This window comes from Passer domesticus, chromosome 20 (assembly GCF_036417665.1).
Source record: "Passer domesticus isolate bPasDom1 chromosome 20, bPasDom1.hap1, whole genome shotgun sequence".
Lineage (NCBI taxonomy): Eukaryota > Metazoa > Chordata > Aves > Passeriformes > Passeridae > Passer > Passer domesticus.
The window spans coordinates 11,688,118-11,715,720 of NC_087493.1; the positions used below are offsets into that span (position 1 = coordinate 11,688,118).

The 27,603-nt window shown below is 50.8% G+C and overlaps 1 protein-coding gene across 4 annotated transcripts in view; it reads right to left on the bottom strand.

The window, feature by feature from the left end:
• Window positions 1-27,603, bottom strand: part of MYH10 (myosin heavy chain 10) — an 84,465-nt gene that overhangs the window by 38,999 nt on the left and 17,863 nt on the right. For 2 of the 4 annotated variants that reach the window (XM_064395882.1, XM_064395880.1), the window contains exons 4-6: window positions 17,597-17,624; window positions 7,405-7,507; window positions 3,629-3,658 (exon numbers count right to left, since the gene is read on the bottom strand). In XM_064395882.1, the coding sequence (XP_064251952.1) occupies window positions 3,629-3,658; window positions 7,405-7,507; window positions 17,597-17,624 (161 nt within the window). The remainder of the gene's footprint in view (window positions 1-3,628; window positions 3,659-7,404; window positions 7,508-17,596; window positions 17,625-27,603) is intronic. The other 2 variants (XM_064395883.1, XM_064395881.1) reach the window with 1 other exon arrangement.

Here is a 27,603-nt window from a genome sequence, read left to right on the forward strand (position 1 = left end):
TACTTAACACCTAAAAGAGTTTTATTTGTATATTGAAATATATTTCAAGCTCTCCTGGAAATAAACGGCTGCTCCTTTTTTTATGTGACCTCAAGTTATCTGCTCAGAAGCTGCTTACTTCCAAATGTGCTCCCTTTGGGACATTCCCTAAATTCTGGGGCAGGTAAAGAAGGAATGAATGCAGAAGGGATAAATGTGAGTCTCAGAGCAGAGGCAGCAGTGCCACGGCAGGGCTGCCAAGGTGGCAGCTTAAAGGCACTTTTAAACTGACAAAATCCTGCAACTGGACAGAAACTGGGTGTCTGTTACAGCCACTCTGTGCTGCTGATAGTCTCCAAATTTCCCAAGTAAGAGCCTCAGAGCCTGGAATGCTCCCACCTTCCCTCCCCTCTCCTGTGGGCACACCAAGATCCAGGGCAGCACTCCCTGAGCACTGCTCCTGGGATAAACCCCAGCCAGGGCAGGGAGTGGGGCACAGCTGGCACGTCCAACTGCTTTTATTTTGGAAAAGAAATGCCCTGACTGCACAGTGAGTGCCCCTGGCACGGCTGTGTGCCAGCAGCACTGCACAGTGAGTGCCCCTGGCACAGCTGTGTGCCAGCAGCACTGCACAGTGAGTGCCCCTGGCATGGCTGTGTGCCAGCAGCACTGCACAGTGAGTGCCCCTGGCATGGCTGAGTGCCACCAGCACTGCACAGTGAGTGCCCCTGGCACAGCTGTGTGCCAGCAGCACTGCACAGTGAGTGCCCCTGGCATGGCTGAGTGCCACCAGCACTGCACAGTGAGTGCCCCTGGCATGGCTGTGTGCCAGCAGCACTGCACAGTGAGTGCCCCTGGCATGGCTGTGTGCCAGCAGCACTGCACAGTGAGTGCCCCTGGCATGGCTGAGTGCCACCAGCACTGCACAGTGAGTGCCCCTGGCATGGCTGAGTGCCACCAGCACTGCACAGTGAGTGCCCCTGGCATGGCTGAGTGCCACCAGCACTGCACAGTGAGTGCCCCTGGCATGGCTGAGTGCCACCAGCACTGCACAGTGAGTGCCCCTGGCATGGCTGTGTGCCAGCAGCACTGCACAGTGAGTGCCCCTGGCATGGCTGAGTGCCACCAGCACTGCACAGTGAGTGCCCCTGGCATGGCTGAGTGCCACCAGCACTGCACAGTGAGTGCCCCTGGCATGGCTGTGTGCCACCAGCACTGCACAGTGAGTGCCCCTGGCATGGCTGTGTGCCACCAGCACTGCACAGAGAGTGCCCATGGCACAGCTGTGTGCCAGCAGCAGTGCACAGTGAGTGCCCCTGGCATGGCTGTGTGCCACCAGCACTGCACACTGAGTGCCCCTGGCATGGCTGAGTGCCACCAGCACTGCACAGTGAGTGCCCATGGCATGGCTGAGTGCCACCAGCACTGCACACTGAGTGCCCCTGGCATGGCTGAGTGCCACCAGCACTGCACAGTGAGTGCCCATGGCATGGCTGAGTGCCACCAGCACTGCACAGTGAGTGCCCCTGGCATGGCTGTGTGCCAGCAGCACTGCCTGGGCACTGCACAGTGAGTGCCCCTGGCATGGCTGAGTGCCACCAGCACTGCACAGTGAGTGCCCCTGGCATGGCTGAGTGCCACCAGCACTGCACAGTGAGTGCCCATGGCACGGTTGTGTGCCAGCAGCACTGCACAGTGAGTGCCCCTGGCATGGCTGTGTGCCACCAGCAGTGCCTGGGCTGGGCAGTGCCCAGCAGGGCTGCAATAAACCTGCAATAAACCTGGAATAAAGCAGCAGGGAATGTGGATAAACACATTCACCAATCTCTGGCTGAGGCAGGCTCAGCAGCTCCCGTGCCATCACCCCTGGCAGCTGCAGGGAGCAGCTGGATCTCAGCTGTGGGTGAGAACCATGGGAAGGAGCAGAGCTCGGTGCTGCACACACAGAATTGTCACAGCTGTCACCAGGGGAAGCACAGCCCTCAGTGTGGAAAAGGCTCCTGGCTTGGGCGGTTTCCTCTCTCCAGGGACTGCTTTCACCAAAACCAGTCCTCTTTGGGAAGAGCTCAGGGCTTTGCAGACACTGCACTCCAGCTTGGCCAGCTCCTGCACAGGCATCTCCCAGAACGTCTTGGAAAAAGCAGAATGGGAACTGTGGGAGAAGAGAGGTCATGCAACAGCTCATGCGGGCAGCACAGGACAAGGCCAGGTGAGTCCCAGTTCGGGAGGAGCAGCAGCCCAGTGTGTGGCTCTGGGGAGGCCTGGCAGGCAGGGGAAGCTCCATGCTACTCACATACAACAGGGATCCACTCTGCAGTTCCACACGACATTGAAACACAGATGTTAATGAGTCCATGCCTTATGCAGTATCAACAGCCTGGGATTAGCATTTTCCACAGCCACAGTTAAAATGTTCACCAAGAAACGTTTTATGTCAACCCTGGCACACCAGCTCTAAGCAAAAGGAGGGTTCAACCAAACAGCACTCCGTCTATTTTTGGACTTGACAAATATTTCAGTGAAAACCCTCAGAAGTGACTGATGTGTGCAAGGAGCGAGGATTAAGTTGCTCACTAGGAATGTCTGCAGCTTTGCAAATGAGAGCATGGCTCAGACACACTCTGGCCTGCAGAGGTCTAAGGGGTACCACACACTCCCAGAGGCATCAGCTGCCCAGGGATTGCTTTTTGCTTCTACAGATCCCACTGGAAGGTCCCTTTACTATTTCCCTTTGCACTGGAGTTACACTGCACTCATCAGCTCCTGAGAAATGCAAGGGGGAATGCACCCAGCTGGACTAAGCCTTCAGTTTCTGTGCTGGTCACACCCTGGGGAGCTGGGACAAAGCTCTTGCTTCATTTAGAAGCTGTGCCCAGCACAAAGCATCACTCACCAGCTGGGGTTAGAGTGGGGCATTTCCCTTGTGGCAGCAATTGTTTGTCCCTGCCCACAACCCTGCCCTCAGCTTCCCCCAGGCCTGCTGCAGGTGAGCTCCACCTGGAGCCCTGCAATTCCTCCTGTCCCCCAGGGACTGGGATCAAAGAGCAGGGCAGGGGATTGGGAGCATGGCACGGGCAGGGTGGTGTGCCCAGCAGCCCCTGGCAGCACTGAGGGCAGCTGCAGCTCACATCAGCAACCTCCAGTCACATCCCACTCTGCTCACACCACTTTTTCTGGGGAAATTCTTCATTTCACAAGGCTTTTGGTTATGCCAGGCCTTTCACACTTGAGATCAAAGACTTCATTGGTGATGTGCAAAGCGATCAAAATATTCAGCCAAAGCACTTAATCAAAAGAATTTTGTAGCTTCCATTAACCAAATCTTTTATTTAGTGCTTTGTTTAATATTTAAAAAGTGTTCTGCACTCTCTCAGCAGCACATTACCCAATATACATGAAGTATTTTGGAGGAGAGTGGCTGGAGAGAAGGCAAACCTTTCATTTCAGGGCTTAAAAGTGTTCAAATCCTTTGCAATGCTGTGAAACTCATGAGCTGCTCACTCTTCCCTCTCTCAAAGCCAGTTAAATATTTCCAAAATTCTCTATTAGCTGTGTGTTCCTTCAAGGTTTCCCACATTATCAGCACAAAGAGAAGAATATACATCAGTTCTCCTACATAACTTGAAAAGCATTAAAAAAAACCACTTGCCTGGTGTTTCACGGGTTTGGGAGATTCGGGCTGTTCATTGCAAACAAACAAATGATAAGTTAGCAAGCAGGCACTCCAGCTGCACCCCACACCAGCACTGTCAGCACCACAACCACACAGAAACAGAACTGAGCACCACCAGGCACAGATTTAACTTCTCTGTGTTTAAATGAGGGCAGTTAAAGCCCCTTGGGAAAGCCAGGGGAGCCTTAGCCTGAGTGAGCCTACCTGAGATCCTGTCCTTCAAAAACTAATTCTGGTTCTTTAGAAATTAATAAAACAAATTAAGCAATTTAGCATTTCAGCAAGGCAAAGACAGCCTCTGAAGGCAATCATTAATCTGAAAGTACCAGTAATGAGCTCTAAAATAGCACCAACATGAAAGCTGGGTTTAGTGAAAATAGAGGCATTTTGGGGTGAGAACACTTTGGGGAAAGCTTAAAGCCCCTTCCAGAGCCTAAAGGGGCTCCAGGAGAGCTGGAGAGGGACTGGGGACAAGGGATGGGGGCAGGACACAGGGAATGGCCTGAAGCTGAAGAAGGACGGGGATGGATGGGATATTGGGAATTAGGAATTGTTCCTGTCAGGGTGGCAGGCCCTGGCACAGCTGGGGCTGCCCTGGATCCCTGGCAGTGCCCAAGGCCAGGCTGGACACTGGGGCTGGAGCAGCCTGGGGCAGTGAGAGTGTCCCTGGGGCAGTGAGAGTGTCCCTGGGGCAGTGAGAGTGTCCCTGGGGCAGAGGGAGGTGTCCCTGCCATGGCAGGGGTGGCACTGGATAATCTTTAGCATCCACTCCAATCCAAACCATCCTGGGATTCTGTGATCTGCATTTGATTGAAAGGTTTCACCTGATGGAGACTGGGCACCCTGCATTACTTTGAGCCCTCCTTCAGCCTCAGAGGAGCCCCTGCTCCCAGCCCTGGCAGGCAGCTCTCCCTCCCCCTGCCCTGCAGAGCCCAGCCTCTATCCCCCTTAGGGCTCAGCCAAACCCCACTTCTGGAGTCTCTCTGGCAGCTCTCTCCTCCCCACACCGAGGGCAGTGCCCAGGACAACACCTTGGGACCACCCAGGCAAGGAGACACTGGGGCACAGATTCCCACCCTCAATCCCAGGAATCCTCACTGAAATCCAGGCTGAATCTGCAGCCCCCGTGCCACTGACTCCATGCCCAAGGCCCATGTGCTCAGGGCTGTGCAGGACTCTGCCAGCTCTAAGGAAAGAGGGATTTTGGGACAGAAAACCTCATGGGCAAGCAGCTGGATGCCAGCTATGCCAGGCTGTGCAGGGCAGGGCAGAGCTCCTCACAGAGGATGAACATTTCCCCTCCACCCAGCTGGGGGAGGCACTGGTGAGCCCCTGAGCTGCTCTGAGGTGCCACTCTGGGGCTCCTCTGCTTTGTTCTGTTTTTACAGCCACCCTGTCAGGCAAATCACACTTAACCCTAGGCTTAGCATACAAATTGCTTTGTTTAAAAAAATAATCAATGAGGCATTCAAACAGGCTCAGAAAGACACATGTCACTGATAACTATCTGCAGCAGGATGGGTACAGGCAGACTGCAAGCCATGGATTAATTTAACAAGCCTCTTTAGCATCTTCTTGTGCACAGGGCAATGCACAGCTTGCACAGTGGATCACCAGCAGCCCTCTACAGCTTCCTAATGAATATGCAAACAGGGTCAATTAGGGCTGCTTCTCTAAGCCCCATTCTGACCCTTCCTACCCTTCCAGCGGCACCTGTGAGGGTGAGACATTCTTTGTTCCCAATATATAAACACCAACTAATTGCTTCACAACAAGGGAGACTCATTTATATTTTCAAAATGAGTTTGGTGACAAACATTCTGCATTTTTCATGGACACATGGCAAATCCAGTGCCCACTGTGGCACTGCATTGAATAAAGGGCACAACCCAGGACTTTTATTCAGGACACTCCCTGTTCTTTTTGTTCACATCCCAGCTTTCCCCTTTCTTTCCTGGGCCTTCACAGGCTCCCTGAGAAGTTGCATCATCTCCATCCCTCAAGATTTTGAAAACTCAGCTTTTGTGGGGATTGGGCAATGCACTCTCACTTTGAAGGGAGGCACATTTTGAAAGGTGTCTGGGCAAGAGGCTTCTAGAAGTGTCTGAGGCATTCCAAGCTGTCAACAGCATATTTAGAAATACTTGGTGCAAACCCTGCACAATTCCCCTCTCTCCAAAAGCCTGCTGGCAATTTTGCTTCTGTAGAAATTGAAAAAAAAAACCCTGGGTTTGTCCAAGGCTGCACAGTGCTAAAGCCAAGAACATGCACAGCTCCAAAGCTCACAGCAGATCACTTGAGCTGGATGATGATGTCCCAGACAGTGCCACCAAGTCACAGCCTGCCAACACCATGGCAGGGCCATGAACACTGCCCTGACACTGCTGGCACTCCAGTGACACAGAGGGGACAGGATCCTCCTCCCGAGGCCTGCAGCACCCTCAGCCTGCTCAGTAAACACTCACAAAGACTGATCTCCATCTTTTCTGGGTGAAAAAGCAGCAGCAGTTTGAGCAAGTCCCAGAGCACAGGCTCACATTATTTCCTCCTGACCAAAGCTAAGGCTGAAGTTTCCCCATACACTCAGGAGATCTCTCCAAATCTGCCAAACCTTTCCTTCTCTCCCACTTCAACCCTCACTATTTTCCCCTCCCAGACTGTCCAAAGCCTGGTGCCCCTGCAGGAGCCTGGCACAGCCGGGGGTGTCCCAGGGAGCTGTGCCCTGCTCTAACCTGCACACGGGCCCAGGCTGGGGCACGGGGCCAGGCTGGGTACGGGAGGGATTTCTCCCCTGGCACAGTGGGGAACACTGGACAGGCTGCCAGGGACGTGGTGCCACCAGCACCCTGCAGGGCTCAGGAAATGAGTGCAGTGACACCTGATGGGGTGGCTCAGTGGGGCTGGGGTGCTGGGCAAAGGCTGGGCTGGATCCCAGAGGCTTTTGCTGTAATTCTCTAACTCTGCAATTCCACAAGATAATGCAGTTTGAAGGTTCCAGCCACCACAGACACCAGGATTACTACTGGAAAACCATTTGTGATTGCAGCAAGACACTGTTTGGAGCAAAGCTCAATTAAAACTTCACTGCAAACATATCCAAGTGCTCCTAACAGTGAATATTCAAACCTATTCCTGGTTTTTAAAAGCAAAGAATCACTCAAAATTCAGTGCAAACGTTGAAGCCTGGCAGGAAATCTGAAGGAAGTTCTATATAAATCAGAGTTGGTTTCAAGCTACCCAAAAAAGCCAATATTCTCTGATATAGAAGTATATACTCACTTGTTTATAGTGTAATGAAATCTGAGCTTTTAATTGGATGCTGGCTTCTAGAAATAGCAACCCTACAGCAGTTTTTAAACTGTATGATTTTTCCCATCTACAAGTTAATTTTTGAAAGCACAGAAAGCTTGTTCACAAATATAGTACCAAAAACTGCATCCACTGGGAACTAAACTCAGTTAGAATTGCCTGGGTTTATTGAATCTTTGTGAAAAATGGGGTTTATTGCATAAGAAAGCTTTGCTTTTATTCATATAAAGCCTCTAATTTCGCAACAGAAATTAGGCAGTTGACATGGACTAGAAATTTTGATGTAACTGCTCATTTCAGCCACTGCTAAAGAGAAAATAATGGTTGAGACAAAACTGCACAGATTATATTACAGTTTAATTTTTAAAAAGTCATTTTTTGAAATGCAAAGAGGGTAATTTGAGAAAAGAGCAATGAAGAAATAAGAAAATAGCCCAACTTACAGGAATATTATGGTCCTTTCTTCCTTTATGGGAGGAAGCAACATGAGCAAGGTACTGAATAACCTTCTTGGTGTTCTCAGTCTTCCCAGCACCAGATTCACCTCTGCAAAACAGGGCAGACAATTCCTTCAGAATTCACCTTCAACAACTCAGCAATCCTTTGTTTACAGACCAAAAGCAGGGATGCTGCAGGGAGCTACGAGGTGTTTGTGTAAAATCCCCCCTTCACCCCAAAGATCTCCTGAGCTTCAGGATGTTGGTACCAGGTGTGACACCAGTTTGATTAAGAGCTTTTGGCTTTATGCCTGAACCCCTCTGCCAGCCAAGGTGACAGCGAACACATCACTGCAGACAGAAGGTTTTGGGGTGCAGATACATTTTTATTTTTAAATCATGAGATATACACACACACTTTTACACTTAGCACGATTTTAATACATCAGGGTTGGTCGTGGGAATTACCAAGTTAAGAGAAACACTCAGTACCTTTAGGAGCCAGAAAGAGAGTGCAGTAAAACACCCCTTAAACAAGAGACTCTTTTCTTTCCACTGCTCACCTCGGAGTCTTTGCTAGGTTAAAAATACGTTTAAGGCCACAGGGCTACATGAAACCATGAAGAAATGAATTTTTATCAGTGCAGAGTGGCAGAGTTCACAGATCAATAAAGATAGCAAATGCACATTTCATTTTTAAGCCAGAGGTGGATTTAAGGCAGACCATGTTTAGACAGAATTTATGGAGAGGTTTACAGGAGATATGCAAGGCAGGAAATGTGACCAAGTTCATGCAATCACAAATGAGGTTACTACAGCTCTAGAAATCACAGTTTGGGGTTTTTTTTTTTCCCTAACCTAGGTCTGATCTTCATACAAATCCAGCCCCAGAGGGATTCAGGGGTGCCTTAGGCAGGGCTCAAACAATGCAAGCCACTGAAGGAAGATTTCCAGGGAGACAGAGACTGCTGTGAGCAGCTCTGAAGTGTGGGAAGCTAAAAAGGGTTTTATTATGGGGATTTGCATGGAAAGAGTGGAAGCACTCCTGCCATTCAACAGTTGCTCAGAAGTTAACAGTTTGGAAGCCAGCTCCTTTGTAAGAATGACAAGCACACATTTTCCCTGCCCGCTTATTCCTCCTCTAAGCTACTTACAATGGAAATGTTCATTTAGCAGGGGAATTTGAGCACATTCTTGTGCAGCCTTTTTCATCATACACCCCAGTTTTGTAGCTGATCTGCATTTGCTGAGGGCTTCAGCACCTCCAGACCTGCAGCTGTGGATCAGGGAAGAGCTGAGGAGCATCCCTATCCTCACACTGCCCTCAGCACTGCAGAGGGAGCCCAGGGAGCACCTGGAATTTCCATTCTGCAGATACAGGAAGGACACTGACACTAGCCCAGATTGGCAAGACTCAAACACTCTCGTTGCTCCTCACCTTCCAACACTAAAATCCCAGCAACCCCACGGGGTTTCTGCCCTCAGAGAGGGGAACCTCTGCTGGAGGGTGGCGGGGTGGGCATTCCTGCACCCAGGAGCAAGAACCAACACCCACTGCAGCTCGTGGGACTCCTCACAGGAGTTCCAGGAGGAACAGCTTCTGTTTGACCTGAGAGAACAGCAGCAGCCCCAGGTTTGGCTGGAAAACCCCGGGTAAAATGGCTCTAGAGATGAGCTGTGGGATGCTGCTCAGCCTCAGGACCAGCCGTGGCCTGCAGAGTGCTGAGCCTCACCCTGGGTCCCTGGTGCCACCTGCTCCTGGCTGCAGCCACTTGGCTTCCACTCCTCCCACAGCCAGAAAGCAGCACAGGATATGGAGGTAAGAAAGCTCTGCACTGCCCAGAGCTTCCCAGGGAGCTCCCTGCACACTCACTGACCGGGCTGGCTTTGCTCAGTGCCTGGAAAAGCCTGGAAGGTGCTACCTGAAAAGCTGGTTGCAAAGGAGATCACTCTGAGAACTGGCTAATGGATAACTGGGTTTCCTTTTTGCCAAGATACCATCACTACGAAACCCGGAAAGTGGGTGCACTTTGGGACAAGTGGACAAGTGGAACAACACCCTCTGACTTAATGAAAAATCCCATTTCCACCCAGCCCAGAGTCCCCACAAACAAGGCAAATGTGAATGCTGATAAGCAGAAAAAAAAAGCCCCAAACCATCAGGTGCCAATTCTTGCTTCTCAAGTCTTTATTTCTCATTTCCCTTTCACTGCAGTGTTTACATTAACATAATTCATGACCATGAGCAATAATAAAAGCAGCTTTGCCTGTTTCTGGATGTGTATTAAAAAATGCTAATGCTAAAACTATTCCAGCAGGTAAGAGAAGTAAGAAGCACGGCAAAATATATATTTACATTTTAAAACAATACAATTTGTTCTTATTGTCAGCAGAGCTGGGGAATGCACTATTAGCTGTGCCTGTAAAGCTAGAGAAATAATCTTTTCTGTCAAATCACAAGAAAAAGGTTTATTACATTTTAGAGGAGGCAAATCTCCTGTAACACATGCAGTGCAGAGAAGCTGCTACAATAACTACAGCTCAGATGTCAGCTCTGAAAGGGCAGCACAGGGCTGGAGGAGTCAGACACAGCAGCAAAGCTGCACAGGCACAGGAAAGGCAGCAGCTTGAAACACATTCCTTGTGTTAAAAACCCCCTAAATCTATCAGAGGGGTATTTTAGAGAGAGGCTTTGTGCAAGACCTCATTCAAAAGCAGCCCCAGCGGATGTTATCATCCCAGTCCTGCTCTCCCTGGAGCTTACAAGAATGCCAAATATTTCCTGCAGCATCGTGGCAAATAGCTCTGCTGCCACATACTATGAAAGAATTAGAAGATTTAGGATAAAGTCCTTTGCATTTACAGGAATAATGACATCTGCATACTTTGGTTCTTTCCCAGGAGTGCAAACACATGGATTACAGAAATAAATTAAAATCTTCTACCTCTATCAACCTGCCCAAAAAAGGTAAACTCTGAGTAACACCACGCACAGTATTTATGGAATGGGGATGGAATCACAAAGCCAAAGCCTAACTTCTTCTAAACTTTGTTTTAATACAACTCGATCTGTTGCCATAAATGAAACAACTAAAGCCCCGTGCTGAGCAGCAGCCTCACCTCAGCCAGTGGCAGATCTGCTCAATGATTTCACCTCCTTCTTTCCAGGCTCAGCTCCACTGGCAGAATCAAGAGCTCAGCTCCAGCCATGGGCTATGCCAAACTGTGCTCCCTTCCTTAGCTCCAGCTGGCAGCACAAGGTTATTCCATCCCCTAGCTGAGGCATCTCTCCCTTGGCAGCCACCTTCCAGGGACAGGTCAAACAAAGCCTGCCAGTGCCTGGTGAATTCATGCAGGATCCCATGTCCAAGTGCTCTTCCCTGGAGCAGCAAAGCTCCTGCTTTGAAGCAGCTTCATGCACATTTAAAAGAGCAAAAGTTTAGCCAGCATGAGCACTTTAAAGCTGAACATGGTTTTGAATTCATTGCATGTAAAGCTGGAGTGTCATTTTCAGCAAAGCCCAGAACTCTCCAGGCAAATTCATCCCAGCTCCAATTTGGTTAGGAAAATCCAGGCAGTGACTCAACCAGCTGCAGCTCTTCCCCTGAGCAGCCTGAGCCCAAACCTGGCACAAGAAGCACTTCCAGCACTGACTGGGCTCTCCCTGGAGAACAGGCAGGTCACAGGGAGAGGAGTCACAGGGACACAGCAAGGAGCAGGGGTGGGGTGCTCTCCCCACAGCACATCCCAGGGGAGGTATTACCCCAGGGACAGCCCAGTGCCCTTCCAAGGGGTCTGTTCCGGGAGGAAACAAGGTTTCTGAAGGACCAGAGTAGTGGAACAGCTGCTTTCCTTACTGCCAGGCAGGTCTGAAGCATTCACACACCTTGTGACAGTGGCAGCACCCGGCGTGGCAGGGCCACCACCCCTCCCTGACCTGGGAAATGCCTTGTGGGCTGCAGGGAAATCAGCTGAGGTTCAGGTTGTTTACTGAAGGCCACTGGCCCCTCTCCAGCTCCCTTCCCCAGAGAGCCATTAATTCCATCCCACAAGGCAGCGAGTGCCACGAGCAGCACAGGACACAGGGACACCAAGCCACACATCCAAGGAAGGCTTTGCAATGCCAAGGCAGGCTGTGCTCTATCCTGCTGCCTGGGCACAGCCTGCAGACTGACAGTGTTCCTGAAGATGTGGAATGTGTTAGGACGGCCAGATGCAGCTGGAGATCATCTCTGCGATTTAAATTCCTGAAAAACTAACCCAAACAAAGTCAGGATTTGACATTCTGGATGGCTGGGTCGCTCAAACCCTTCCTCTGCCCCAGGAATTTCAGTCATGGGATGCTCAGGAGAAGCCCTGGGATGAGAAGGCTGTGTGGCAGCACAGGGTCCCCTGTGAAGAAGAGGCACCAGGGCAAGGTCCCAGCACACTGAACCCCCCTGCTGCTCACAGCTCCCTGGCCAGCAACGCCTCCTCCCATGGAAGCAGCCACTCACAGAAGGCCCCAAACCATGGAAATATGGAAATATGCACTTGAATTGTTTGGAGGAGAAAGTAACTGCCTATGTAAGAGCCCCAACAATGGCCTTTTGTCCTTGCCACAACAGCAGTTGCAAAGAACAGAGGAGACACTTATTCTCAGGCACAACTGAGCAGATCATCTGCCAGTTACAAATTAACAGATATTTACAGACAAGACCTGTAATTAAAGGGTGTCTTAATCACCTGCCTTATTTTCTGCAAGAGGTATAACTGATAGTTTGGCAAAGAGTCATTAATTGGCTTTACTATGGACGTGGCTGCTCTGGAGCTGCTCCTTTCCCTGCTGATGCTCCCCATCATCTCCACACCACTTGCCATGGGAATGTTACCAGCTGGACTCCAGCCAGGGGTTGTATACAAAAATGTTTGGTATTTGCTGCTGTTGGCCTTTAATAAGCAGCCTCTCTTCCCTCCACACCCCATCACTCCCACGGAAGCCAGCCCAGATTAGATATCCTTGTAGGGCTGCAAGCATCTGCTGGACACCTCTTTATCAGGCCCAGGCCCAGCTCTGGGAATGCCAGAGGTCCGTGCTCACAGTCTCCACTTCAGAACACACTGCCTTTGAGAGTGCAGTGCAGCACACTTTCTGAGCTTTCTTCAGTATTTCCCAAATTCCTAACTACCACAACACTAATTTCTTCATCTTGGTCATCAGCCTGGCATGCTCAGTGAGCACAGAAACACCAAAACTTCACAAAATAGCAGCTGCAGCTTCTCCAAGGGAAAAATAATTTAAAAAAACAACACCCTGAAAAGCTCTTCAGCCCAGCTTGACATCCCACAGAAACAGGAAAATGTGCAGGAAGGCCTGGGAATGCTGCAGTGTTGGCACCACATCTCTGTACAAACCACCGACAGATGCTGAGTCAGGCTGAAAGCCACTGCTTCTGGACACAAATATATTACTGATATTATATATATATATGACTTATAAGCTAGAAGGAACATGAAGTTTGTGGAACTACACATATTTCATTTTCTTTTCAGCAAACTAAGAATTTACAGAGAGAAGGTCCAAAATAAACTTTCATTTTTGGTCCCATCAAGGGGGAATGATGAGATGGAAGTTGGTTGAGTCCAGCTTCCCAGGAAAGTGCTGCTTCTGAGGGCTGCTGGTTTGCTTTTTGTTGCAAAGCTGGATGAACTAAACTGCAAGGCAGAGGAGAGCTCCAGCAGCCTCTCACCATCTGTTAGTGGTTAGCAGCCCAAGATTAAACCATCCAACTTCAAAGCTGAAAAGAAATTCTCACCATTACTGTTTGTTCAGCTCCTCCCATCTCATCTTCAGCCAGGCAATAATCTGGCTTTCACCCATGGATTGTCCAATGGATTTGGGAGCTGTAGCTGTTCCTGTGACTAAAACCCATATTTGGGTTTTTCAATTGGTGAAAGGCCAAAGGGCACAGAAGAAATCCCATCACTGCTCCTGAGGCAATCAGGGGGTGCCATGGAGCAGCAGAGGCTGCTGGATATGGGAAAAGGACTTTGGTTCACTGGGAGATAAAGCCCATCCATAATAAATAATTTCATCAAGAAGTTCCTTCTACAAATTTCATCCCTGGGCTCACACAGGCAGATGGGGAAGGGGAGGAACCACCATGAGCCAACACACAAACCAGAAGCAAGTGGAATGGAAAAGTTTTTCTTCAGCACAGCTCTCAAAAAAAAATAATTAAAAGAACTTTCAGCAAAGTGAATTTCTTAAGAAGATCCACCTGCACTCAACTTCTTCACAGAGCTTGTTATTTACCAGACCAGTGACTGCAGCAGTGCAGGCCTGTGTGGATGGTGTTTCCTAAAGATCTGCACAGGGGAGGACAATGACACTGCCTCTACCCCAGACTCAATGACACTCTCATGCCAAGGATAAAAATGCCATGCGTGCCACATTCAAACCAGCATTCAGTTGTCTGTTGAGCTCAGAAGATCAAAAGCTGATGGTCACCTTGCAGGTGAGGTGACAACAAAACTGAAGAGCAGAGTGTTCAAAGGTTCCCAAGTAAGTACAAATGGATCAGACACTCCCTAGGCCAGAACCCAAGGGAGGCATCTGGAGAACTGCAGAGACAATCTTTGAAGAACAAGAACCCAAGGGCACGTCACAGCACCAGCCCTAACCCAGGAATGCCCCCCAAAGCAGCACTCCTGGCTGCCAAGAAGAAAAGGGGCTGGATCCAGAAATCCTCTAAAGTGTCCTTCAAACACCATTGCTGGAGAAGTGACTGCCCCTCCTGTAAAGGCCATGGAAGCAAAAAACCAGGAAACTTCACCAGCAGAGGCACGGGGAGGGAGGAGAAGGTGCAAAGCAGGCAGAGCCTCAGCAGCTGGGATAGCTCTGTCCAGACAGCTCCTGCCCAGGCAGCTGGAGACAGGGAAATGACAGGCACACCACAACTGCCCACTCAGCTCAGGGCACCTCTCAGCAGGTGGCTTTTCCCCATTAGCCACCCTGAACCACTCCTACTGGAGAAATGAGAAGGTATTCTGAGGGCTCCCGGCCTCAGTAAACACCAGGGTCAAGCAGGTGACCCAGGTCCTGAGACAGCAAGTTTGGGATGAGAAGATGAGTCTTATGAAGTGCCACAGGAGTTTCTGAAACCACCTCCGGTGTGGTTAGCACTCTCCTGGCACTTCATTTACTCCTGCCTTAGTCCAGGACCTGCAAAACCAGTGCCATGAAGGGAACACACAGTCTACCTCACCACCAGGCCCAGCAGTGCAAGGGGAGGCCTGGACCCCTTCCCACCCCCGAGCCAACCAGGGGATCCCTCCCCAGCTGCTGCCCGAGGGAGCTCCCCCTGGCCCTGTCCCGCTCCCCAGGAGGATTCAACACCCCACAATGCCAGTTTATCATGCAGACCTACAAAAGAACAGGGCTCTCCCAAGCGTGGTGGCACTCTGCCAAGGTCTGGCTGTCAGGATGTCTGTCCCTCCCCACCTGAGCTCAGCCAAGGGAGGACCCAGCACGGGATGCACAAACTCCAGCCTCTGTACAGATACAAACAGGGATCAATTGTCCACTCAGTGCAGGTGGATCAAAAGCTCAGGGGAACCTTAGAGGTGAGGGGAACCTTAAAGCTGAAGGCAGGAGAGCTTAGAGGCTTTCCAGTTTGTAAATGATCAGATTGGACACTCACCAAATCCTGCAGCACTGCCATTCCAGCCTTGTGGGCTTGGCTGACCATGCAAAGGAGAGGAAAGTTCACGGGCAGACACAAAACATGAAGCTACTTCAAAACATTCACCTGGGGCAGGCACACACTGCCAAAGCATCCACACACACACGGGAACAAAGCCTTTCTTCTCACTCTGGGATCCCATCCCTGCTTTGAGGGCTGCTTTGTGCATTGCACATGGAATAGTCATCACACAAAACACAAGTCCTGCTAGGAGCAGGAGCCACAGACCTAGCCAAGCCTGAGTTAACCAGATCAATTTTTATCTGAAGCACAGAACTCTGTTTGCTTCTGTGTCCTTAGGCCCTGAGAATCTTGTATTCATGGGATACAAGAATCCTGTATCCATGGCTGGAAAAGGCATGGCTTGAAAGGATCCAGCCTCAGTCTTGCACAGACTCTGAGAGCTAATGCAGGGAGCACACGATGGAGACTTGAATCCCTCCATGTCAGCAGGAAACTGAGGCCAGGCCCCCTTGCAGCAGCCAGTGTCCCCAGCGAGCTGCTCCAGGCAGCAGGGTCCTGCCAGGGCACGTCCCCAGCACAGGGCACCAGGGCTGGGCACCAAGCATGGACCTGTCCCTCAGACCCCCGACCCTGCTGCACCCTGCAGGACAGAGCCACGGTGAGCTTTCAGCCCACAGGAGCCATCCTGCCCCAGGCTGCTCCAGCAGGGACAGCTCCCCTGCCCCCAGACACCCCCAGCCCAGAGGAGCCATCCTGCCCCAGGCTGCTCCAGCAGGGACAGCTCCCCTGCCCTCAGACACCCCCAGCCCACAGGAGCCATCCTGCCCCAGCAGGGACAGCTCCCCTGCCCCTCAGACACCCCCAGCCCACAGGAGCCATCCTGCCCCAGCAGGGACAGCTCCCCTGCCCCTCAGACACCCCCAGCCCAGAGGAGCCATCCTGCCCCAGCAGGGACAGCTCCCCTGCCCTCAGACACCCCCAGCCCAGAGGAGCCATCCTGCCCCAGGCTGCTCCAGCAGGGACAGCTCCCCCTGCCCCCAGACACCCCCAGCCCAGAGGAGCCATCCTGCCCCAGGCTGCTCCAGCAGGGACAGCTCCCCTGCCCTCAGACACCCCCAGCCCACAGGAGCCATCCTGCCCCAGCAGGGACAGCTCCCCTGCCCCTCAGACACCCCCAGCCCACAGGAGCCATCCTGCCCCAGCAGGGACAGCTCCCCTGCCCCTCAGACACCCCCAGCCCAGAGGAGCCATCCTGCCCCCATCCTGCCCCCAGCAGGGACAGCTCCCCTGTCCCCCGACACCCCCAGCCCAGAGGAGCCATCCTGCCCCAGGCTGCTCCAGCAGGGACAGCTCCCCTGCCCTCAGACACCCCCAGCCCACAGGAGCCATCCTGCCCCAGCAGGGACAGCTCCCCTGCCCCTCAGACACCCCCAGCCCACAGGAGCCATCCTGCCCCCATCCTGCCCCAGCAGGGACAGCTCCCCTGCCCCTCAGACACCCCCAGCCCACAGGAGCCATCCTGCTCCCATCCTGCCCCCAGCAGGGACAGCTCCCCTGCCCTCAGACACCCCCAGCCCACAGGAGCCATCCTGCCCCAGCAGGGACAGCTCCCCTGCCCCTCAGACACCCCCAGCCCACAGGAGCCATCCTGCCCCCATCCTGCCCCCAGCAGGGACAGCTCCCCTGCCCCTCAGACACCCCCAGCCCAGAGGAGCCATCCTGCCCCCAGCAGGGACAGCTCCCCTGCCCCTCAGACACCCCCAGCCCACAGGAGCCATCCTGCCCCCAGCAGGGACAGCTCCCCTGCCCCTCGTGCCTCCGGGCTGGCACACCGAGTGCTGGCCAGGGACTGAGCACAAGAGCCCCACTCTGTGCGGCTGGGGCTGGGCCAGCCGGGCTCCCCGGGCACCAGGGAATCCTTATCTGCCTGCCTGACACTCCCAGCAGCGCAGGAAGCTGCAGGAACACACAGTCCACGGGGGAGAGCGCAGGAGGCTGGGTCACCCCTGCAGCTGCACTCCCAGCACAGAGCACTCGGGAGGGTCAAAGCCTCAAACCCCACTGGTGCTCTCCCTCCCAAGCACATCCCAGGGAAACCTCAGCTCAGGTGAAAAGGGAGCCCTGGTGTCACCCTGCCTGGAGGCACACCCAGAGCTGAGCTGTGCCCAGGGTCTCCAGACCCACTTTTGGATCTGGTCGTCCCCAGGCCTTTCCCACTGAGCAGTCACAGCACAGCATTACAGAAATGAACTTATTAAATCTTTTGGGGTGGATGCAGAGCTCTCCACTGACGTTTTAAATCACATTTCTTAAGTGGAACATGCCTAGGAAACTCAATAATGTGAATTACAGTACTAAACACTATATCCCCATATTAAATATCACTTCATGCCACATCTTTTCCCACTGCCTGTCAAGACTGAAGACCCAGCTTTGCCTCCCACAGCTGTATCAAAGCCCCTCTCACAATACAGACTCCCCAAAGTGCCAAATGAAAAAGGATCACTCACGTGCAGAGAATTGATTGGTCCTCACGGTCTGCAAAACAAGAACAAACATGGTTATAGGGGTTTGTTACACTGCTCTGTAATCTGCAAAACAGCTCCCTTTAATTAAGCATTTCTAACGTTCATCTTTCCAGTTTAACAATTCGAAGGACACTCTGAAACAATTTTAATAATGTCCCCATTTCACATGCACACACCCCTCAAACAGCTTAGAAGTTCCTAGAAGTCCTGACATTGCAGATAATGAAGTCAAAATTCTAGTTAAATTTCATAATCATCCACTGTAAGGCTTTTAACTATATTTTCAGATAAAGCAGCCCTAACACTTTTATTCTGAATGCATCAAGAACATAAAACCTTACATGAGCAGTTTCAAGCACACAGCACCGACAACCACACTCCTGGAAAGAGCACTGCCATCTCCAGCAAACAAGGGCTTTCCTCCCCAGCTTTGTTCTCCTTTTTAAATGAACATGCAGGCCTGAAGAGCTCCCACAATTCAGCTTATTCATGAAAGCCTTGTCCAAAGGACATCCAGGGAAACAAAAGTGCTGCAGCATTTGCTCAGCACTTTGTGCCACGCTCACGACCTTTGGGAAGAACTCCTGAAGGTCAGGTGCAGCCTGCAAGGGCTATTTCATCATGCCAAGAGCTTCACAGGATGTATTTCAGCACCGTTTTAAAAATTCCATCATCAAAACATGGGAATATACCTGCAGCAAGCACATTTCAGCCCAAGCCTTTCAGAGCAGGCAGGTGCTGCTGCACCCTGCCAGCACAGCCTGAGCCACAGATGCCTCCCCTGGCAAGTTCTAGACTGCATTAACACCAAAAATGACCAAAAATGGAGGTGCTTTCTGATTGAAAAATGTTAAAAACACGCAGTCAGTTGCACTTGGAGCCTGCTGTTCAAAAATACCAAGGACTGGGAGTGCTTGGAGTGCCTCTGTGCAGAGCAGCTGCCCTGGCTGTGCCTCAGCAGGTGAAGCCTGCAGCCTGGCTGTGTCCTGCAAGCAGATGTGAGCTCCAAAAACCCCTCCTAGGGTAACAAACAGCAGAATGAGTGCAGGAGAGCTGAAGAATATTAGTTCAGATGATTAAAAATGGGAGAGAAAAACTCCAAGTGTTGGTGCCCCTCCTGCCAAGGCTGCAGAGATGCTCCTGGATCATTCCCTACAGCTGCATGGCCAGAAGGGATGCAGGACAGCACAGGTCATTTGTTCCTGCAGAAGGAACAGCTGGATGAAAGCCAAGCTGGTACCCTGAGCAGAGCTGAAAGCCAGTGCTTCTTAGCTTTAGTATTTACTGAGGCATTTCTTTAAAGTGACATGTTGATTTTTCCCTTTCTTGCTTCCCAGGAATAACTTCACCCTAATTTTGGCACAGTAGCTGGGCCATTACCTCAAAAAACACAGCCTCCTCTAAACTAGACCTCTTCAATTTAGCACTTAAAAAAAGTTAGCACAGCTAGATTTGCCTTGAAGTTTAATTTATTTAAAGACAGTGTGAGTTTGTCAATGCTTTGTAACATGACATTTGCTACCTGTGCATTTACCATGCAATGCTACTGTGCCACAACACACAAGGCACACTATAAATGAATTTTCTTACCCAATTAAATTTAGAGAAAATCTACAAGTCCAGAAAGTTGTATTTACTTGCCACTGGCAGAAGCTCCAGCAAGTGCAGCCAAGCTTTTTAACTTTCTCTGCCCAGGAGCCTGAACTGACACAGCCCCTGCAAAGACAATTACCTGCACTCAAGCAGGTCCCTCCAAACCCACCTCTCTGTGTCCACCTGGACTCGGAAGCTCCCAGAGCAGGCAGGTGGAAGGAAGGCAGCAGCAAGCTCTGAGCTGTGCCTTGTGATGCCTCCCCAGCCCTGAGCTGACACCAGACCCCCGTGGAGGCTGGGGTGATGCCCAGGCAGGGCCAGGGGCCCTGTGGCCCAGGAAGGAGCTGACCTGCCAGGGGCACTGTGACAAATGACTGATGTGGAAGGTTATTCATGGCTGGCTTCTTTAGCTCCTTCTCCCCTGAGAACACAGTGTGCCTGCAGCCCTGATGTCAGAGCAGGTGCTTCCCCAGCCTGGCTGCAGGGACAGCACGGGAGCTGTCTCCCAGCACAGGACTTCCAGGCACACAGACACCCAGCCCCTGCAGCAGTCACCCTTCTCTACACTGATATTTTAAATATTGCAGAGGTGCAGATCCCCCTCACCATTTGACTGGGAATGAATGGGAGCAGGCATTTGGAGCTTCCCAGAGTGAAGTGCCCAGCCACAAAGGCATTTTTGGAATTAGCACTCATTCTGAGATCTAGGAAAACAATTCCACAGGTGCCTTACCTGCTTTGGGCTTTAACCTCTCTCTGATTACAATTCTTATCAGAGAGTGACTTTTACACAGACACTGACTGTCTCACAATCGCTTGTTTAAGGTGAGAACATGAAACAAGTGAGCCAGGGTGAAAAAAGTTAAATCTGCTTTCCCAACCCAGGCTGGAGGGAAAGCAATGGGCTGCCACACATCCAGCCAGCAGAACAGCATGCAGAGGGAAATGGTTCCTATTTGCAGGTTATTATTGGTCCTTCCTCAAACCCAAGCACAAAATTCTTGTGGATCATTCACTGCGGCACAGCCTTTCCTTTTCCCTGTCCAGAGCAGTGATCAAATGCCAGCCCCATTTCTGGAGCAGATATAAAACAAATTCCTGCTTCTTTGGGAGGTGGAGGAGGCAAGTTCTTTGGTATTTCTCAAACAGGAGAAATCTGGCTTTCTAAAAAGAGGCCTGTGCAGGGAGGGGAGGGCTCTTGTTTATTCGTAGGTGGTGTTTCATCCTCAGGTGCCACGCAGCACACCCCAGGAAAAGCCCTGGCTCCCTGTTTGTTGTGGCTGCAGGCTCCAAGGAGCTGCTGTGTATGTGCCCTGTGCTGTAGGTGAACAGGCTCAGATGTCAGTCCAGCCAAGGTCATTTCAAAACTGCATTCCTGACAAGTTCTGGGGAAACAGGTCAGTGCCTGGGGGAGAGGGGCCTTTCCACAGCACAGATTCTGCTGCTGCCAGAGCTCTCCCAGGGCTGTCCATGGATGCCACAGGACAAAGAGGGCACACAGGTGTCCCTGTGCCACTCCTCAGGTCCAAGCTTCCAATTATCTTATTTTTCCTATTTTCCTGCTGGGCTGATAAACATGGGAAGAGATCTGGTTACAGAGATGAAGCACGCCTTTTTAATTTGTGTTTGCCTTTAGAATGTTGCCTGGTTACTTCCCAAACTATCATCAAACACTTAGCACTGTGAGAGTGACTTGCAGCAAACACCTCTGCCCAGAGCCAGCAGGAAGAGTGACAGGCACAAGTTTGCTAGCTGGGCACCTGGCAGGCCAAGTGTGCCCTGACACACTTCTGGGCACCAGAGAGCTCTGGTTATCCTGCATGGCACCTCCCTGGCAGCTCAGTGCAGCTCCCCAAAGCCAGGGCAGCCTGCAGGAACAAATCAGCACCGTGCCCCCAGTGACCCATCAGAGCTCCAGGGAGCTCTGCAGGAAGCAGGACACTTGCTAATAACACAAAGCTGATATTTCAAGTTTTAACACCTACATTTCACCAAGTGTTTAAAGTTTTAAAGAAGCTGAACCTGCCCATGCCCAAGGTATCTGATGTGACAGAGCCAGCAGTGCCCTGGAGCTGGGCAGTGTCACTGTCACCTCCTCGGGAGGGCTCAGGTGACTGAAGGATGGAAACAGCACAGGTATCTCCAAGAAAGGTGAGCAGGATCATTGCACTATGCTTCCAGCAGCTGAAAGGAACCTCTGGGAGTGAGAAATTCTCAAGGACACTTCAGGAGAAGCCATTTCTCTTGGCTCACCTTCAGACTGCATTCATTTTTTTTCTTCTTGCCTTGTCATCACCAGCTCATTCATATATTGGTCAGGTTTTACATCCAACCCTTATTTCTTTGAAACTGCCAAGCAGTGGACTCACAAAAATTCTCATTCTTTCTCTGAAAAGGTGTAACATTAATTTATACCAGAGGAAAGATCAAACTCAGATGCAGCCCACTCCTCGTGGCTATCCAGTGGTTTTAAGTCCTAGAATAATAAGATTTATCAGCTTTGCTCCATCAGTGCTCAGACACTTCTCCCTCAGAAGACTGAAAGTGCCCAGACATCACTCCATGGAGAATTACATCAAACCCTGTCCCTGCAGCCAGCTTCAAAGGGCAGCCCACCAGGGCTGCTCTCCATCACTCAGCAGTTGCCAGCCCTGGTGTTCACCTGGTGTTCCCACACAGCCTGATACACCCCAGGCACAGCCAGTGTCTCCTGCACTTCCCCTGGGGCTGAGGAGTGCCAGCTCCAGCTGCCACACACCCTTCAACAACCAGAACTCACTGCTGCCCCACTGCAGGGCAGGCTCAGCCAAACCCCTCCTCGCTGTGGGGTGGAGCATTGGTGTCAACACTCCAGGGTCCCTGCTATTTAAGTTAAATAACAACAGCTTTTATTAAAAAGGGTGGAAGAAAAAAAGTGGTTCTGTCCCTTCTTGTGGATGGTTTGAGATAAATCACAAGAGGCACGCTCCAGGTTGCGCTGGCTGAGCACATGAAGTTAATAATTGGCAGTGCTACATAGCAGAGGTCACCCAAAGCCCAGTCCTGGCTCACCCTGCGCTTGTCCCAGTGGCCCACAGCACTGCAGGCAGGGCTGCTCTGTGTGCCCACACTCCTTATTCCTCAGCCAGCACAGCCCCAGCCCGGGAGGGCTCGGCCCAGCTGGGAATTGAGACTGTTCAGAAATCACGAGCCAGGCATTTGCAACATTAGCCTGAAATTCCCCAAATTCCTGAGGAGAGAAGTGTGACGTGCTCAGCCTGGCAGCCAGGGCTGAGTCAGCAGCAGGGGACAGAACAAACAGGACTCTGTCCTGCCCACTGCAGCAGCCTCCCCACCACAGCCAGCCACAACTGGCACTTGACTGGGCTTTTTAGCCCTAATGAAGTTGGAAGAACCTTAAATATGGTTTAGATTTCACTGTCAGCCTTTCACTCCCTTTATTAACAATAATTAAGAGAAGCTTTAGTAGAATTAATTCAGAAATGACAGCAAAGCTGCTGCATTGGTGACCAGCAGTTCATGGGTAAGGTGCTGTTCCCCCAACAAATCCGAGCAGGTCTGGGGTGATTGACCCAGCCCTGAATCAAACAGGGGCTGCTGTAATTTGGGAGATGAGCAGAGCACAAATTTTCTGCAGCTCCAGCCTGCAGAAAACCAGGGGAAGCTCCCTGGGCTGGGCCAGTGTTCCTGGTGCCCAGAGTGCCAAGCTCTGGCCAGGCACGGCTGCTGGGCCAGCTCAGTGCCCAGGGGCTCACAGGGGGCTCAGCAGCTCAGCTGAAGGGCAGTGACAATCCAGAGGGGAAAACTGCCCTGCCCCGAGCTGCCAGGACCTGCCCCGAGCTGCCAGGACCTGCCCCTGACACCCACAGAGGCACTGACACGCAGGGGAGCGGATCCCTGCCTCCCTGCAGCCCTCACTCACCCAAGGAGCTCCCCAGGAGAAATGAAAACCCACCCAGGCCATCCCTGCACTTCCATTTCAGCCCTTATTTGCATTCTGCTTAGCAGTAACCTAAGATCAGTAGGAGCTGGCAAGCCACAGGCTGGACAAGGTTTATTTGGACTGCAGAGCCTCAGCACAGCCCTGGTTTCCACTCTCCATCCATCCTGCTTAAGTTGTTCTGCTTCCCACGTAGAATAATTTTGTTTAGACAAAGATTACACTGTCCACGGAGACAATGATCCAAGGAGGCCCTTCAGTTTGAAGATGTAAGCTCACTCCTTTAACTTTTGCTCTTCTCCTTTCCAAACAAACAATCAATCCCCAACCACTCCACAGAAGGGGCTGGCAGTGACCTCTTCCCCAAGCCTGATCCTGCCTGAACTGCAGGAGCCTGCAGAGCCAGCAGGAGTGAGAGCAGTGCCACAGCAGGGACATGGCTTGGGCTGTGTTCATGGTTTGGTGCCACACACAGGGCACACATCACCCCCAGAGCAAGGCCAGCCACGGGCACTCAAGGCAGCCACCAAACCCTCCTGCAGTTTCCTGATCCATGTATTCCTGTTCATGTGTTCCTCACCCAGGCTTTAACCCCCACGATATCCTGAGGCACAGGCTATCAGAGTTTAGCTCTGCTGTTAAAATATTTGCTTCTTTTTGCTGTTTTGGACATGTTATCTGCAAATTTCAAGTGATGACTCTGTTCCTGCATAGGAAGAGAAGGGTGGGAGAGGCTCCCTATTCCCTGTGCCACTTCAGATTCAGACTTCTGTTACATCTGACCTGAATTGTCATTTCCTTACTGAACAGTTTTGCTCATTCTGATTGTTCTTTCAGTGTGTCCTGTTCCATTTCCTCTCTGCCCAAAGCAGGGCAGCCCAGGGCTGTACAGAGTGCACACTAAATCACAGAATGGCTTGGGCTGGAAGGAGCTTTAGAGACCATCCAGCTCCACCCCTGCCATGGCAGGGACACCTTCCAGGCTGCTCCAAGCCCTGTCCAGCCTGGCCTTGGGCACTCCCAGCCCCAGCTGCTCTGGGCACCCTGTGCCAGGGCCTCCCCACCCTCCCAGGGAACAATTCCTTCCTAATCTCTAGTTTAAACTTCTGCTTTGTCAGTTGAAATCCATTCCCCCGTGCCCTGTCACTCCATCCCTTGTCCCTGTCCAGCTCCCTTGGAGCCCCTTGAGGCACTGGAAGGGGCTCTGAGGTCTCCCCAGAGCTTTTTCTTCTCCAGGCTGAATAACTGCAGTTCTCAGAGCACCATCCTGGTGCCTCCCCTGGCCTTGCTCCAGCAGCTCCAGGTCCCTCCTGAGCTGGAGCAGCCCTGCAGGTGGGCTCTCCCCTGTGTTTGTGCTTGGCATGTACTTAAGTCTCTATATTCTAAAAGTATTACATTATTACAGATTGATTAGTATGAAAATAGAAAGAAAATGTGTCGAGTCTACGGTAAAAATGTTTGAGATGGATCCCTTTTCCACTCACTCCTCACATTCCCTACTGATTTACAAGCACTGCTGCATTCAGACATCCCCAGACCCTTCACCCCTCCAGCTCCTGCTTGAGCAGCAGCAGCTCCAGCATTGCCAAGGGAATTCATCTCTCCCAAGATGTTTATGGACAAACAGAGGAATGCAGGTTCCAGGGTCTGCAGCAGCAACTCCCAAACCATAAAAAGCACAAAACAATGGGCAAGATTGACCAATCTTTAACCAGTTCTTTACCCATACAAAGGTCTTTCCTCACACTGCTTACACCCCCCCTTTGGTTAGGATTGTTATCAAATCCCTTTTGGGAAGCTGATCAGGAGTACGGTGGTCTCCAGGTTCTGAGCAGGGCCCTGGAGATGGCACCAGCAGCTCCCATCTGGCTGCCCTGCTGCCACATGTTTCTGTGCAGCACAGTCCATCAGCTATTCCATCTCTGAGATTAAGGATTTGGTTCTTGCAGATTTTCTATTTTCAGCATTTTCTATTACTAACCCTTCAGAGAATTATTTCCTGCTATTTTCCTCTAATTTTCCACAATAAATTCCCTGAACAACTTCACAGCAGATACACATAAACAGGTAGACACCTATTTTTTCTTTTGCATTTTCCTTCTCCACACCATCTGATGGCTTTACCACGACTCTGAAAAAGCCCTAGAACAGGATGAATTTGAATGCCCCAGGGTGATCAGGAAGCCATGAGCTTTTATTCACCTTCTTCTCTGAAACAGATGCACAACACCTTGCAACTCTGAGTCCTTGAGGAAGGCTCCCAAAGCCTGCCAGGAACACCTGAGAGCATCACGCCTGGACAAGTGAGAGCAGGCTGGAGACAGAGCAGGACAGAAATACAGAAACTGGCACTTGTGCTGCTGCTGTGAGCCTGGGCTCCCAGACAAGAGCAGGACAGCAGCAGCCCTCACCTCTGCCACTGGCCAAGGGACAAATCCTGCTCTGCTGCTCCCTTGCCAAAGGACAACAAATCTAGGAGCAAGGGGGAGGAAAAAGAAGCTGCAGCGAGTGCTGGCAGGGGCAGTTGTGGCATAGCTGCACCCTTAGCTCAGCAGCCCAGAGGAATGCAGGCAGGGCTGACAAGCCCCAGCTTTGTGCACGGCCCGGCTCTCACGCTGCTCCCCAGATCAGAACACATTGGAGGTTTTGTTACATCAAGGCATTGCTGCTTGTGCCTGTCATCCCAGGCCTGGGCCCAGCAGCAGCAAATTAGCCATTTCACAACTACCTAGAAATAAAAGGATTTAATTGAAACGAGGGCTTCGGTGCAGGAGCAGGTGCTGACTGAGTAATCGCAGTGATTCATCTCATGAATGATTTCCCAAGTTGGATGCACTCAGTCTTGAATTCCTGTCTGTAGGCACAGGCACAATTCAATTATAAGGCCAGCTTGCATAGCAACTTTTAAAATTAAAGTCATCTCTGCTTGCTCAGAATATCAACCAAAAAAGCCCATGAAGTGGCTCATCTATTGCAGCACTGCGCTTCAGGAGGAGGGAAAAACCAAGGCTCTGAGGAAACTAAAAATTCCTTATGTAACAATTGTCACCCCTGTCTCATTTGTAATACAACAAAGTTACTGAAATTACATTAAAAAGATGTCAACTTCCAAGCAATTAAGCCTTCAGAGAGAGCTGTTCACTGAAAGTATCATCATTCCTCATTAAGTGCCCAGCCTTGAGCTGAACAGGGATGCAGTCACATTTTGACACAGAGAAGGACAAAGGTCAGTAAAGAACGACAACTTTCCCAACAATAACAAAAGGAGTTTAAAATGCAGTTTCTAGAAGCAGATTGTGTAAGCTCAGTAAGGATTTGCTGCTGGTGCCATTCACAGCTGGCCAAGCAAGGTGCAGTGATTTCAACCAGGACAACTCCCAGCCCATGAATCTCCCAGTTTAATACCAAGAGACAGAACACAAAAGTGAGGGGAAGGAGACGAAATACTGCAAAACAAGTTCAGCTGACAGAAGTATTTATCATTTTACTTCAAATTCAAAAATAATGAGGCAGGAGACTTTCAGCATGATGGATTTCAGTGTTTTCTGCTTCAAGAATCTCCCTGCACTCAGCCATGCAGACACTGCACGTGGCCCTCCTGGAGGTGTGCGAGCAATCTGGATGGTAATGGTGCTGTCACCTGAGTATTTATATTCCACACCTGCCTGAGTGGACCAAGTGAAAGCCCAGAATTCTCAACGTAACAATAAAGGGACCTATAAATCCTTCACATGACATTTACCAAGCAGCCAGGTCTGCTGGGATCATCATCCTGCACTTTGCAACTCCTTACAAGGCCTTGGGGACCCTTTTGGGAAGTCAAGAGGCAATGAAAATACCAAGAACATTAATGGCATATTTATCAGGTTCCATCTGCTCCTCACAACAGAGAACACCAACCATCACTCCCAACTTTTTCAGTCTCAGAGCAATTTTTCCCTCTTCCATTTGAAGATTTAATAGACTTTTAAAATAAAAAAAGTCTTATTTTAGTTTCAATTCTTTTCTTCCATATCTGGGGGTGGATATGCCCCCAGGGGAGGACTTAAATCAAGATTAACTACAAATATAGACGGAGAAGATGTTTTGAAGAGAGAAGCATTGCACCTGTAGGCAGTTCTGGCTCCTCCAACACCAAGTGTTCCCTTCCCCTCTTAGGCTGTTTCCGATAAACCTTCTCTGCAACAGGATTAAAGGCAGGCCTAAAATATCAGTGCTAATTTGGTGCTCATCAAGATGTCCTCAGGGAAACAGGATAAAAAGGAGAGACTCAGCATAATTAAGCAAGAGTAATATTAATAGGCAAGCTGGGCTTTAGCAACAAAAAGTCAACAAGTTTTCCTTAGTATTTCTTCCGAAACACTTGCATGTCACTGAATAAAGAGGCACAATAAAACAAAGCCACACTTCCTCTAGAAATCCAGTGGGAAACTGGAAGGGAAAAGGGAAAAGAGAA